We start from the raw sequence: 15,082 nt of genomic DNA, 5'->3' as shown, positions 1-15,082 counted from the left end.
CATCTTCATTAGAGTCAGATGTTCATGATTAAAATCTCTAAATTAAACTAATCTTATTTCAGTGGCACCCCTCGGTGTTCTGGTGACAATTACTCAAAAGTGTAAAACACCCACCAAAAAATGAACCACAACTCCCCAAACCATTGATTTTATAGAAATCATGTTGCATTTTTCAACATAATGTAAAACAGAGAAATATTAAACCTTTCCAAATGTGACCTCAAGCCTCAAAAATACAGGAAAAGTGAAATTAAAGCAAATATAGCATCCATGCACTGAAGTTAAGCTCCAACAATTTTTAAAAAGTGGTTCCATTTCCTTTGTTTACACAACTAGTTTTCTTTTCTGTCACTTTTCAGGGTCACCCTGGAAAACCTGGAAGATCTGGTGAGAGGGGCGTTTCTGGTCCTCAGGTGAGAAATTGCCTATCATCATTATTAAACCGAATAATTGCCTCGTAGTTGATAAAACCTGGGGACATTTAGGAAAAGGAACATATTATCAGACTAGTAATACTGGCCTGAATGGACTACTCTGCTATTCTGCTGCCATTCCATACCCTAAGGGATTCTTCTGTGTCTATATTCTTCTGTATGGAGCTAGAGGTTCTGTGTATCAGAAACGTTTTGGGGCTTGTATTAATTTTTTTTTTTTTTTGGTGGGGGCAAGGAATTGCACAGGAAGAGGAGAATAGATCCTTTAGTGTAGAAGACTACACTAGTATAGAACATATTTGGTGTCCTAACAACAGCTATGATCTACACCCTATGCATGCCACACAAGAACTTGGCAATTGCCTGCTTCTTGTTAATAATTGTGCTTAATAGTTAAGTGCCTGACCCTGTGAAGGATAGGAATTGACAATGCTGAGTATTTCACAGGTTCAGGCTCCCAGCCTATAGCTAAAATCTTTTTCCTAATTTATTAATCTGGTCAATACATGAGTATATTTTGCAAAAGTTATCATTTTTCCCTTTAGCTATCATTGCTAATGTGAGAGACATTCCTTCACTCTCCCTCTGTTTCCTTTAAGGGTGCTCGTGGTTTCCCTGGAACTCCTGGTCTGCCTGGCTTTAAAGGAATTAGGGTGAGCATATTTCTTACCTATGTGGTCAAGCCTGAAAATATCTCAGGATATTGAAGTCCCCATAAATCTGTCACAGATTAATGTGAGAGACATTGTAAATGTATGGACTAGCAAAATGAGTCTTGTTAAACCCTTGAATGTGTCCTTGATGTAACAAAATGGAAGAAAAAACAACCATATGATTAGCATTGAGGGATAGTGGAAAGATAGACCTTCCACCTGTGAATGACAGTTTGTAGGCATGAATAAATATTGGCAAGACGATATATTTTAATAATTATTTTTTATCCAATATAGGGACACAACGGTCTGGATGGTCAAAGGGGACAAGCCGGTGCTCCAGGTGTCAAGGTAAAAACTAAATCAGAATAATGGAGTTTAAAACATGGGGCACTTATAACTTCTTCCAGCAAAATACACATGCTATTATCTCCAATTCATCTCCTACATTGTCACCTAAACATTTCTCAGGATGAAATAACTCCGACATCAGCTGACCCATGTAACAGAAAAACATGTCATTTCTTAACAAGAGAGATCATGCCCGGGGCCTTGAGCTGTTACTCGCGAGAGTCGTTCTACTGAGTAAGAGCTGCAGGATTGGGCCCCTACGGATTAGCTTTCCAGCAGTATTTAAAAAATCATGATTCTCCCTCCCCTACACCCTAAGTCCATTACAATGAAAATCTCTCCCCTTTCCAAAAAATTTTGTTGCCTTAGCCATGTATTGTGGTACTGCCTTCTCTTAGAACATTGACGACTGGTAATGTTGCTTTAATTCAGATTGTGTTGGTCTTTCTGGGCTTTTTTCTTCACAACGCCACACTTTAGCAACAGATTTAAAGAGCAGTGTTGCAAAACTGAATTTAAACGTGGCAGAGAAATGGAGAATCACATAAACACAGGCATTTTTAACAACTTATTAGGTTCCCCAACTAGTCATTCTTTCTTTCCTTCATACTTTTTCTCCCTTTTCATTTCAGTCCTTCATAGCAATGTTGATAGAAACAACCAATTGGGAGCTGGGATACTTTTGCTTATTTCACCCTAGAGGTTTGATTTTGACAGTTAGTAAATCAGCAACACACAAATTTCACACACAATTCCTTTCATCACTTTTTTCTGGGGGCCTACTAATGAATGTTGCTGATTATAGTACAGAATTCTCATATCTCTATGCAGCATGCTATCTGGTTGCTGACTTCTTTAATGGCAAGCTATTAGGCTATCAAAATTTCTGTTAAATACTTGCAGGTGAAAATCAGACAAAAATTGTGAAATGAATGAGAGAGCAATTATTAACACATGAGTTATGAATACTAATGACTGGAAACAGAGTAAGCCAAAATCACTAATGGTGTATCTATGCTGATTAAAGGGAAGTTACACCGGGGTTAAATTTGGCCTTGTCGTTACTTTGGAGGACCCATGATTAAGGGAGAACAGATATATTCACAGGGACTAATTTACATGAATCCATGACGTATAGAATGCAGATTATAACACTGATTCATAAGGCTAAATGAGCCACTATTTGGGGAATTTTAGCTCTGCTATACATTATATTACACCTTTTTATTGTCACAAACCAAATACATCATATGGTATCACTGCATACAAATATATGTTACACTGTCAACCAGCAAAATTTATTTGCTCTCAAATTACATTGCAACAGTTCTTGCAAAACCTATTGTAGCTTCACAATACTTCTATAGAACAAAATATTAGTGCTCTAGCACAGTGATATATTCACCTATGGGACAGCATCCAGGGCAACATCTAGTGGTCAAAGGACAGAAAGGTGTGTTTAGTTGGATGACTCCCATACATATCTCTGATCACTGGCCTCAAGATACCAGGCACTGGGGTAATGGCTTACTTCTGGCCATTAGATGGAGTGGGCTGACCCAGCGTTTGTAATCTTGACCTAAGGCAAAAAAAAAGGAGGGGGAGCGAGGCCAAAAAAAAAAACCTACTGAAAAATATTGATCAAATCTGGTCTTTTACTCACAGTATGGGGATGTTCTACATGTTAGATATGTAAAGTTAGGGACTTTAGGGGCAGATATGCTCTTACTGAGGACAGCGATATGATTCCCATTGAGATCAATAAGAGTAAGATCAGGCCCTTAAAATCTCTGTAGGGCCACTGAACAGTCCATTAGAAATGTAATGTAGGCCTAACCGACGAACAATTTTTTATTGTTAATAGGGTGAACCTGGTGCCCATGGTGAAAATGGTAGCCCAGGACAAGCTGTGAGTATTTGCTATTGTTCATAATGTAGAAAATTGCTAAATCTGTAAGATATTTCTGAGCTAGTTCTTCTAATGCTTGCCAATCACTGTGGTCAATTTTGTTAAAGTCAGTCATCCTAATATAACAGTGCATGTTTAACTGGAATGACATTCTTTGCCTGATCAGAATTAAAATCTGAAACCTATTCCTCTGAAGAATGTTAATACAGTGATGGAGGCAAAACTGAAGTCATGTCTTGCTCAGTGAATGTTTTGCCTCACATGTACAAAATAACTAATTAAATGTATTCTTCCAGGGTGCTCGTGGCCTCCCCGGTGAAAGAGGAAGAGTAGGTTCTCCTGGACCCGTTGTAAGTGACTTCATATCTGTATATTTTACTTACCTTAACTCATATTTACTGTGCCTTTTCAGTAGGTATTCGTTAATCCTGTGTCAGAAGTTAATTCTCATATTTTTCTCCTGTAGGGTTCTCGTGGAAGTGATGGCAGTGCTGGCCCCACCGGTCCTGCTGTAAGTAACAACTTTGGTCATTTGGGGCAGAGGGGTGGTGGTTTAGGTCTTGTAGCCGTCTCCTGAATTATGCAGAATTTCCCATTGTTCAATGAGATTATCTGTGTGGCCTTTTCTGTTTATGATTGTCTGTTAACCAACAGGAAGTCAGTAAAATATGAAGTATAATGTCATTTTTAGTCACCACTTGCTGAGATTCTCAGACATCAACATTGGTAGAACATACCTGACATCTGAAAGGATCAAATTGTACTCTCATTTACTCATTTATATACCAAATGGACCAGGCAGCTGGGATTTTATTTTACTTTGCAAGGGCAAAACCAGACCATTTAAATTGTTTCAAAGGCAATTTTTTCACACTGAAACAAATTCAGATGGGTTAGTACTGATGTAAAATCCTAACTAGTGGCTGACTTAAGTGAAATCACTCTGGATTTACACTGATGTGAGATCCAAATCAGATGTCTGTATGTTCAGAATTACTAACTTCAGCAAACCAAATTTCAATGTGTAGGTGATTTAATGTCTGATCCTCCTCAAGACTTATTTTTAAAAAAAAACCAAGTGCTTTTCTGCTTCTATTCTTCATGCCTCTCAAAATTAAAAACACTCCAAACGTCAAGATGATGGAAGTTCAGCAAATGGCTACTTTTCATGCATATTACTTCTGGTATGGATTTTTAGCATACATTACAGGGTTTTTTTTAAAGTTAGCAGTTACAACCATTGTGGTTATTACCTCTGGGTTAAAAATCATAGAAAAGCGGGGTCACGGTGGTTCCTTCAGTTATATAGTACACTGGATAGAAATAATCTACCAAATTCTCCTCTCAGTTACACCCCACTGACTTCATTTGGATCTAGGGGGGTTGTTGCTGTTGATGAGTTACTCCAGTGTAATTAAGAGAAGGTCTTAGCCCAATAGAAACAGAATGAGATGATGATGGTACCAATAATCGGTGAATCATAGTTATGCTTTCCCTTAATAATTTAAGAAAAAATAACACTTTTTTGTGTCGCTAAGAAGCACAAAATAAAATGAAGGCTGTAAATCCACAAAAACAAAGATTTAGTGCTATCCCTAATTCATCCAGTTGTGTCTAGGTACTGTATGCCAGAATATTTGTCCCATAATAATTCCAAGCATCAAGTCTCACAGCAGCACCTAGATATGACAGGGCCAGTGGAATGGCAGGTTAATGCTGAAATATCTTTGCTTTTGCCATTTTTAAAAACAGAGCCACTTTAGTTGAATAAAGATGTTTATGTTAATATCATCCTGAGAGTCTATGTCACAAATATAATACAATTTGCCACCCCTAGGCCACACCCCAGTTCTGTATTGTATTCAGTGAAGTAGAGACTGAAACAGTTGAATGGCTAAAGTGCTGCATAACTGTTTAAATATGGCAACCCACAGTGAGTAGTGCCAACTGGGGATTGCCACGGTTACAGAGCATAAGTTGTCTCCTGTTCATCACAATGGAAGTGAAGTCGCCTATTGCCTCATCCACCCACAAATCCTGGTTTCCTTTTGGAGGTGATCATGGTAACTATTGTACAGTCCATTCACATCTTAGGGTCAAATCCTGCCCTCTGCTCCCCTATGGCCAGATCCATCACCTATTGAAGACAATGGAAGGACTCACATTGACTTCAGTGAGAGTTGCTTCAGGCACTAGAGTGCAAGGTAATGCAAAGAGCTGAGGGAACCTTTCCCTCTCCCATGCAAGCAGCTGGCCAGTTGCCCTACACAACACACATGCCATGCGCACTGGGGTGTACAGTTGATAAGCATCAGCAGCAAGGAGTAGCTGGTGCACTGCTCCTGGCCAGAATAACATGCTCCCCCTTTGTTTGCTGTGATAGTTTGCTGTGAGGCATCCTGCCTGGCACTAGCAGATGGCTGCCTCTGCCCATCCTGTACTTTCCTGCCCTGCTCATGTGTTTTGGTTCTAGGACAGGAATCTTCCCTCATTTATAAAGTCTTAATCCACACTGCAAATATTATTCAGTATCAATCCTATTTCTAATTGTCACTTCTGAGATTCAGAAGATGTATTGATAAGTAATTGATCAGATAGATACATTTGTATTTTGCCATATATTTATTTCAGCAACTAAGGTGCCTGTGTTTTCAGTAATCTCTCTAAACACTTTGTCTCTTTCATTTTGTAGGGCCCCATTGGTGCTGCTGGTCCTCCAGGTTTCCCAGGTGCTCCTGGTGCCAAGGTATGAATATCTTCTTTTAGAGGAAGGTGAAATGTACCATCTAATTCTTATGCACAGCAAAATGTGCACTCACATCTGACACTGCAGTGCTTTCAAACCAAACATTATAGTTACAGGTCAGAATGAGGAAAAACCCTAACCCTAATATTTGGAAATATTATCACATATATACATAAGTAACATTTTGAAATATGGCAGCTTTTCCACACAGCTAGACTATTTTAATTTATTTATTCCTAAATAATCCCAGGGAATGTTTGCCCCAAATGATCATAGGGAGCATGTGCCCAAAAGGATTACATAAAATATGTCGATTGCATATAGGATTGTAAAGTTCAGCTGTGGGCTCTCTGGTACAAATCTGTTCCATATTCAGCACTCAAACTGATTGCTGCATTGGCATTGATGTAAACTGAACTTCTTGGAGCAGAATGAATGCAGAATAATCACTAGAGGAAATGCCAGTAAGAGACTCACACTCTGGACCTGAGAACAGGATTTCCTCTATAGTTAATAATAGATTAGATGAAATCTGAATCTAAGAAATGAACAGATAAAGGCACTTATGGAGATATAGAGCCTGGTTCATCACTGCTTCACTCCTGGTGCAGTTATGTATACCTCTGACAAGTGGAGGTGAAACATGCCAAATCAGCATTGTGGCATTTTACACCCACTTTATACAGGTGTCAAAAACTACACAAGGTGCAGATTGGTGGTGAATCAGGGTCCTCATTTCCTGAGTTCCAAAAATTACTATGAAGAACCTACAATTAAAAATAATTATAGTTTTACTTTAACCCTCAAGTAAATAACTTGTCCCCATTGCAGACTATAGGTTAGATAATCCATTTGCTGTAGTTCAGATTTTGAAGTTCTTATTGAGTTAAAACTCCCATTAAATAAAATGGGATTTTTTGATGGAGAAAGAATGGCAGGATTTAGACCAGCGAGTCAAGTTATGCCCCATTTGGGAGCTGATTTGACAACTTGCCAAGAGGCCAAGGACTACACTGGTTTTGAATAAACTAGAGTAGTTTGCTGGTGCTATCCTCCTCCTTAATACAGATCTTCTTCCCATGAAGACTACATGTCCCAGCAGACAAATCTATCTTGATTCATATTTAGATCAGAACGATGGAGAATTATTTGCTGGGATCCTTAGTCTTTGCAAACTGAAACACTGTATTGAAGATGAGGATACACGCAGGCCACATTCTTGATAGAAGGCAGTAGCTTTAGAAACCAAAGAAAACCTTACCCAGAGCGTATCCAGTAATAGCAGAGAGTTTGTACAGTCAGTTTATGAGTACATAAGTAATCAGAACAATTATGGGTCCGAGGGCTGAGTTTTAAAGATTCTGTCTCAGCTAAGATAGCCTCTAATTCTGATGTACCGTTGGAAAAAAAGAAAAAGGTAAGATCCCATAAAAAGGTGTAATTGATACCCTGCCAGTAGCTTATTATAAGTTCAGATGCCAAAAATTAAATTGGACATCCATTGCCTGGAGGCACTTTGAGACCGATTCACGGTTGTTCTGTACCTTGTGTCATTATTTGCAATAGTGCAAACTGACTCTGCAGTTGACCTGCTGTAATAACATATGGTCTTGGGTAATAACATATGGTCTGATTTTTCAGAGGTGCTGGGGACCCACAGCTCCCATGTAAGCCACTGACTTCCATGGGAACTACACAGGCTTCCAAGGCTCAGTGTCTCTGAAAATGGGTAAAAAAGCTATGTCTACACCGTGACCTAGGGGTGTGGTTCCCCAGATCGTATACATTGCTCAGGTTAGTTCTCATTGAACTAGCACACGTCTAAATAGCAGAGTAGCAGGGGTAGAGGCAATGGAGGCACAGCTGAGCCGTGCCGAGTACACACCCACCCACCTAACACCAGTGGTTATGTATTTGGCATGGCTCAGCCATGCCTCTACTGCCACTACTCCTGTTACCATGGCTACAGTGCTAGTTGGACTCATGCTGGCTTTCATTGAGTACATGTACACGAGTTGGGGAATCACACTGCAGCTCATAGTGTAAACATAGCCTCGGTTTCTTCATATCTCACACAGCAATAACAAATGCCAACATTTATTATTAATCTCAGGTTGCAGTGGTATGGGTAGTGTATGCTGAAAGACACCGTGCTGTGGTATATCACTGCACTGTGCTTGTAGATGAAAGGTCTGATACCGTTTTCTCAAATAGGGTGATATTGGAGCTGCTGGTGCTGTCGGTCCCAGTGGTCCTGCTGGTCCAAGAGGTGAGCCTGGACTTCCTGGTGCTTCTGGCCCCGTTGGCCCTGCAGTAAGTTAGCTTCAATCTTGCTATCAGCAAATGTGAATTCTTGGAGCTCGGGGAAGTAAGCAGAAGATTATATTAACCAATACCTTTTGTCTTTCTTATTAGGGCAACCCTGGTGCTAATGGCATTGCTGGTGCTAAAGGTGCAGCTGTAAGTATCTCTAACTTCAAGCTGAGTTGCTTCAGAAAGCATGTTTCAATTAAAGTGACAAAGAAGATAATGAGATTGTTATGTTCTTTCTTTCTTTTTTGCTTAACAGGGTCTTCCTGGCGTTGCTGGTGCTCCTGGTTTGCCTGGTCCTCGTGGTATTCCTGGACCTGCTGGCCCAGCTGGTGCAGCTGGTGCTAGAGGACTTGCTGTAAGTGGCCTAGTCTATAGTATATCTCTATTTTATAATGGCCAAAGTATCCACACTTGTAAAACCTGCTGGATATATTTTATCTCTAATGGTAAACATTTTAGTCTTTCTTTCAAGGCATTTCAAGTTACACATAGCAGCTCACTTCCACATTTTGCCACCGCTTGGCTTGTTGTGACTTAAGAATTCATATGTCGCACATCCTTCGGGTGTGATGACCATAAAGCTCAGTAGTTCTTGCACACTAATGCTATCCAAACTTGTGTAAGGCAGAAAGATACAACAACAGTCTTAATGCCAGGCCCTCGGCTGTTATAATGCCAACTGAGGAGCAGGCCCTGAATGCTTTAGGTCAATTGATGTTATTTTAAATTATCTTTTAACATATTGTTTTCTATGAATGTTCCATGTCTGTTAAACCAAAAAAGTCCATTTGACACATACCAGGAATGGCCCCTGATTGTCTATCAAAATAGAACGTTGCAGGATACTCCCGTTAGATTGTTAAATAGTTCTTTGCTGCAGAGAAAGCTTGCACAGGTGGAAGAAAGTAGTTTTTTAGGGTGTTTAATTCTGTGACCTCTTTTCTTGACTCTAGGGTGAGCCTGGACCTGCTGGATCCAAGGGAGAATCTGGTAACAAGGGTGAACCTGTGAGTATGGTAGCACATGAAACATGTTTCAGTGAATTAATTTTAGTGTAGCCTGTCACATAAGATTCTAATCTTTTTCTCTATTCACATTGAAATAGGGTGCTGCTGGTCCACCGGGTCCCGCTGGTCCAAATGGTGAGGAAGGCAAGAGAGGCACTACTGGTGAAGCTGGTGCTACCGGCCCCCCTGGTCCAGCAGGTCTAAGAGTAGGTTCTCCTTGCACATTTCAGCCATAAGCAAATAAGAAGGGAAATGACACAGCAAAACTAGAATGACAAATACAAATAAAGAAATGAGGAGTCATTAATGCTGCTATCCGTACTATTCCGGCTAAGTCGAGCCCCCTAGGAATGTGCCCGTTGAACAGATATTGTATCCAGTGATCTAAGCCATTTTCGCATGGTACATATTAATGCTGAAAATTATACTTGTCCTCAAAGTATATGTTTATGGTTGGTTTCAGTTATTGTTGTTTCTTAAATATTTATTGTTTTTAGAGCCCCACAAATGCACTTAGCCCTTTAAAAACCCATTGATACACATAAATGTAATTGAAAGCCAGGGGCTCGATCCTGCCAGGCTGGTGAGTATCTCTGACGAGGTGCTGACGGCACCTCCAGCTGGAGGGGAACAAGGCCAGCTTCCTCGAGGAGGCACTCAGCCCCTCATAGGATCAGGCGCTCACCCGGAGAGGAAAGAAAACGGAATGCTAATCCCATATGTGTTTCAGATGAAGATTAGTGGTTGGCTATAGACAGAAAGGCCCCGATATTGCAATCTGAGCTGCATGGGCAGTTCCTTGTACTCACGTGGAACCTCCCAGGTGTCAGTAAGGCTCTGCATGGGTGCAAGGGCCCACCTGCATGGATCAGATTAGAGGATCATGGCCAAAGTTTGGCCCCAGATCCAGAGCTGAATTTTACCAAAGACTGAGGGTGCTCAGACCAAAAGTTCAGATTCCACCCATTAGAGCTCTGGGAAGACACAAAGTTTGGATCTCTCTCGGGATCCAGATTTCCCCACAATTGAGGGTGCTCAGATCCAGACTCATCTGAGATACCAGCAGTTCTGGTTTGTATTCTGAGCTTTAGCAAACTCTGCCTTAGCATGTGACTTAATCTCTTTTCCATTCTTAATCTGTTTTGTGTTTGTTATTCGTAGGGTGTTCCTGGGTCTCGTGGTCTCCCTGGATCTGATGGCAGAGCTGGTGGTATGGTGAGTTTTTGTACAATTTACTTCTAGTCAAGTAGTGTAATGCAGGATTTCTTTATTTATATATATGGATGATACTTATGGCTAATTGTCTCTGTCTTGGTTTTAATATTTTTTATAATTTTTTTTTTTTTGTAGGGACCTGCTGGAAGCCGTGGTGCTCCTGGTCCCGCTGGTGCTAGGGGTCCTGGCGGTGATTCTGGTCGCCCTGGTGAGCCTGGCCTCCTTGGTCCAAGAGTAAGTCTGAACTCAGTAGCTTTGCTGGAGAATTGCAAAAAGGGAAATGACTTTCATTTTATGGGATAAAACTATTCAAAACTTAGAGATATGTTTGTCCATTATCTCAGAGGATAACTAGCCAATTTCCATCAGCCTGTCATTATACAGATCTCTTGGTATTATGAGTGCTTTCTTCAACAAAGTGATTAAACAATATCAAAACATTTAATGAAATTAAGCATTATTATATAGTGCTATCATGGTAGCAACTAAGGGCCCCAATCATGGACCAGGACCCCATTGTGCTAGGCACTGTACAAACACAGAACAAAGAGATGGTCCCTATCCCAAAGGTGATTCCACTGATTATTACTAAGGCTACGTTTATGTCACTGAATCCAGAATCCATGACTTCCAGAGACCTCAGTGACATTTTCTGCTTCAGCCCCTGGGGCCATGGGACTGGAGCTGGCAGCCAGCAGGGCTCTGGCAGGGTTCCAGTGATGGGCGACAGCCTCTTCGGAGTCCTCTGACAGCCTCCTCAGGGGGCCCTCCTCAGGGTTCCAATGACAGATGACAGCCTCCTATATGTGGGAGGGAGGGAAGAGGGGGAACCCTGCAGCTCCCAGTCATCATGGTGGCAGGAGACACTATGGAGCTGCAGCAGCAAAAGTCACAGACAGGTCACGGCTTCCGTGAATTTTTGTCTATTGCCCATGACCTGTACATGACTTATACTAAAAATAAATATGACAAAATCTTAGCCTTAATTATTACTTATACAATGTGGTAATTATGATCATAGTTGAAATTTGTGTGTCTGTTGCAGTGTTCTCTAAGCCACATTGGCCCATCTTCTTATTCACGTTAACTGAAAGAACAATAAATCTTGTCCATAAATTCACATGAGTTGATAGGTTATCTAGAACTCAATCCTGATCCCATTAAAGTCAGTAGCAAAACTCCCACTGAGTTCAGTGGAGCAGGATCTGGCCCTAGTCTGTCACTGCCTTCATGGCATTGGTTTTATTCTCTCTAATTCACCCTCTGTAAAATTTGTCTCCATCAGCTTTCTAATCAATGTATAAACCATTAGCCTCCAATTCTGCAAACACTTATGCACATACTTAACTTTAAATTTGTGAATGTTTGCAGGATTAGGGCCTAAATGAGTTTAAGCAAGTGGCACACATATTATAAAATACAGTATACGGAATTAAAATGACTGTTTTCAGTCTGTGTGGGAATATATTACTCAGTTCTGCTTTAATGTGTTTTTGGTGCAAACAATAGGAAATAAAGACTTATTTTCTGCAATTTATTCAAATAGTATATAGAAAAAGCTAAGGGGGTTGTTTTGTTTTCTGTTTTTTTTAATGATCTGAATTTCATGACAATAAAACCTTTCTGTTTTAGGGTCTTCCAGGTCAACCTGGTAACCCAGGCCCTGCTGGCAAGGAAGGCCCCGTTGTAAGTATTCTTTTCTTTTCACTATATTTTCCAAATATATATTAAAACACCAGTAATAGCTATATTTAGGAAGCTGAAATCACATTGCTGAGCTTTAGCACAACTATGTTTAAAGTCAGTGAGATCTATTTCAAAGTATCCTTTACAGTTATGTATTTTATTGCTCAAGGGACTGATCCAAAATCCATGGAGGTCAATGGGAGTCTTTCCATGGGCTTTGGATCAGGCCCATAATCCCAAAAAGTGAAGTAACAATAAAAATACGATTACCATTGTCACAGAAAGGAGAAAACATGTACTAAGAGTGACTGTATATTCAGATATGCTCTCCACTTTTTAAAAGTAAACCATATGCATTAGATGTTTGCTGCTTCCCCATACAGGTAACTCTTTTCTTTACATCACAGAAAGAAACTGAACCATGGGCTAGTGATTAAAAAACAGGCATTCAAAAGTATGATTGATTTTTCTAGGGTTTCCCTGGTGCTGATGGTAGAGTTGGCCCAATTGGTCCAGCTGGCGCAAGAGGCGAGCCTGGTAACATTGGATTCCCTGGACCAAAAGGTCCCAATGTAAGTACAATAGAGAAGAGCTTTATATCACTGTAAGCCTATTTCTTGGTAGAGAGTTATCTTCATAATAATTACAGTTAAGCACTTGAATCTGCTTGCATTCCATTTGCATTGTTATTTATTGAGTATAGTATACTTAATGCTATCAGGACATTTTTGTCTCTCTAGTAATTTGTGCAGTAAGCCAAAATAGAAACAATATTTTTTCAACAAACCAGTAGAAAATGTTTAAGGCTGTTATCAGATTAAGTGCATATTACAATATATGTTCATTTTAGTGCTGCTCTCTATATTTAATTGTTCTACAAACATTGGTCCCCTGTATGCATTTTAACTGTTGGGGAACTGCAGCGTCTGGCCCTTCAAAAGCTTTCTGAATATGCCTGAATATATATGGTCTGATCTAAAGCCCATTGAAGCCAGTAGAAATACTCCCACTGACTTTAGTGAGTTTTGGATCAATCCCATAGGTGTGATAGGTAATTTTTACACTCAACCCCCTGGATTTATGGTGTTGCCTAGTGAAAGCCACCATGCACAGCATCTCAGAGAGCAGACCTGAGACCTGTCAATGTAGATGGATGGGGATTTGAAAAAAAGGACAAGGTAATTATTTCTATTGTATAGATGGTTTTTCCTACCTCTTCAACTATCCAGTGAAAATGTTTGAAAATATAGGGATAAAGGAATATTATAATAGATCTTGTGGCATGGAAAATAACAATCTTTGATTGGCACTTTAACTGTTTCCAGAATGATGACTTGTTTAATTTGTTTGTGTTTCCCCTCTCTTCCCCCTCTCCTCCCCCCTCCCCCCACCCCCATTAACTGTAGGGTGAACCTGGCAAACCTGGTGACAAAGGCAATGTTGGTGTTGCTGGCTCACGGGTATGTGTATATTTTATCTAGTAACATATAGATAGGAGGCGAGAGAGCAATAACAGATATTCAAGGCCCCCACAAAGAGAAGATAGCATTAGTTTGTGCAAGTGAACCAAAGAATAAATGATGAAATAGGAGAACACTCTGTAAACATGTGTCTAACCTTCTACCAGTACACATTGGACTAATGTTAAATGTGAATTACTCTGCTTGGTTCACCCCATACATCAAACCCCTTCCCCTGTAAATCGATTTTGAAAAGGAAAGCTTATTCATTTCCAATTTATCCCTCAAATCCTGTTTTCTTCATATTATTTATGAGATTTACTAAATCTCCAGTGGAAGGGATTGCTTTACTAAATCTCCAGTGGAAGGGATGGCATCCACATCCTGCCATCAAGAACTCTTTTCTTTTTCTATGGCTGATGGATCAAATTTATTCATATAACTTCACTGAAGGAAGTTTCACCAGGGATGAATTTGACCCCATGATTTCAAGTTGGTTCTAGAACCATAGCCATCCCACAATACAATTGTGAGCATTTCTGCTGTCTTCTTACAATGCAGCTATTAAACAGTAATGCAGCTATTAATGGATAGAAATCTGAGCAGGATAAAGACTCTTATTAACTAGACCAGTTGTAGGTACAAAATAAGCTGTTGTGGCCCTATACTTTCAGAATGAGTGTGTAATTCAGAAAGACAAGAAAGCTTGGATTTATAAATGAGTCATCAAATGTTTCTCTAATACTGTATTTAGGGTGCTCCTGGTCCTGATGGCAACAATGGTGTTCAAGGTCCCCCGGGCGTTGCTGTAAGTAACAGCTTCTACATCATAAACCTAGTTGCAGAACTTTCTTGGTTTAATGTTAAACTACAGGACTTCCAATATGAAAAGCCTTCTCTTGTATTTCCAGGTCCTAGTTAAGTATTTTTCTTTTTAATTCCTTCTAGGGCAATCCTGGTGCAAAAGGTGAACAAGGTCCAGCTGGCCCCCCTGGCTTCCAAGTAAGTAAATATTCACTTGCCAAATATTATCCCATATATTTTATTATTCATAGTAGCAAACACTATAGTTAATATTTAACTCTCCCATTCTTTGTAAGCCCACCTTAGCCCATTCAGAACTTTCTTAGTAGCTCTCTATGTAGCCAGCTGAAATCTCAAATATTTAGAGTTCTTCAGTGTAACTGTGTCAAAGCACTCAGTTTATGAATAAATGTCAAACATAGTTGGGCCCAGATGTTCTTTCTTACTCCCATGCAGTGGGACTACACAATTGTTCTCATAACTTAGGACCTGATCAAAAGCCCA

At 40.0% G+C, this 15,082-nt stretch overlaps 1 protein-coding gene across 1 annotated transcript in view; it reads left to right on the top strand.

Annotated features, from left to right (window-relative positions):
* Positions 1-15,082, top strand: part of COL1A2 (collagen type I alpha 2 chain) — a 44,705-nt gene that overhangs the window by 6,002 nt on the left and 23,621 nt on the right. The window contains exons 6-24 of the mRNA XM_074945909.1: positions 360-413; positions 1,034-1,087; positions 1,385-1,438; positions 3,303-3,347; positions 3,644-3,697; positions 3,814-3,858; positions 6,040-6,093; positions 8,308-8,406; positions 8,509-8,553; positions 8,663-8,761; positions 9,360-9,413; positions 9,512-9,619; positions 10,575-10,628; positions 10,764-10,862; positions 12,261-12,314; positions 12,788-12,886; positions 13,721-13,774; positions 14,529-14,582; positions 14,723-14,776. Of these exons, the coding sequence (XP_074802010.1) occupies positions 360-413; positions 1,034-1,087; positions 1,385-1,438; positions 3,303-3,347; positions 3,644-3,697; positions 3,814-3,858; positions 6,040-6,093; positions 8,308-8,406; positions 8,509-8,553; positions 8,663-8,761; positions 9,360-9,413; positions 9,512-9,619; positions 10,575-10,628; positions 10,764-10,862; positions 12,261-12,314; positions 12,788-12,886; positions 13,721-13,774; positions 14,529-14,582; positions 14,723-14,776 (1,233 nt within the window). The remainder of the gene's footprint in view (positions 1-359; positions 414-1,033; positions 1,088-1,384; positions 1,439-3,302; positions 3,348-3,643; positions 3,698-3,813; positions 3,859-6,039; positions 6,094-8,307; positions 8,407-8,508; positions 8,554-8,662; positions 8,762-9,359; positions 9,414-9,511; positions 9,620-10,574; positions 10,629-10,763; positions 10,863-12,260; positions 12,315-12,787; positions 12,887-13,720; positions 13,775-14,528; positions 14,583-14,722; positions 14,777-15,082) is intronic.

This window comes from Natator depressus, chromosome 2 (assembly GCF_965152275.1).
Source record: "Natator depressus isolate rNatDep1 chromosome 2, rNatDep2.hap1, whole genome shotgun sequence".
Classification (NCBI taxonomy): Eukaryota; Metazoa; Chordata; order Testudines; family Cheloniidae; genus Natator; species Natator depressus.
This window is presented reverse-complemented; position numbering and strand designations above follow the sequence as displayed.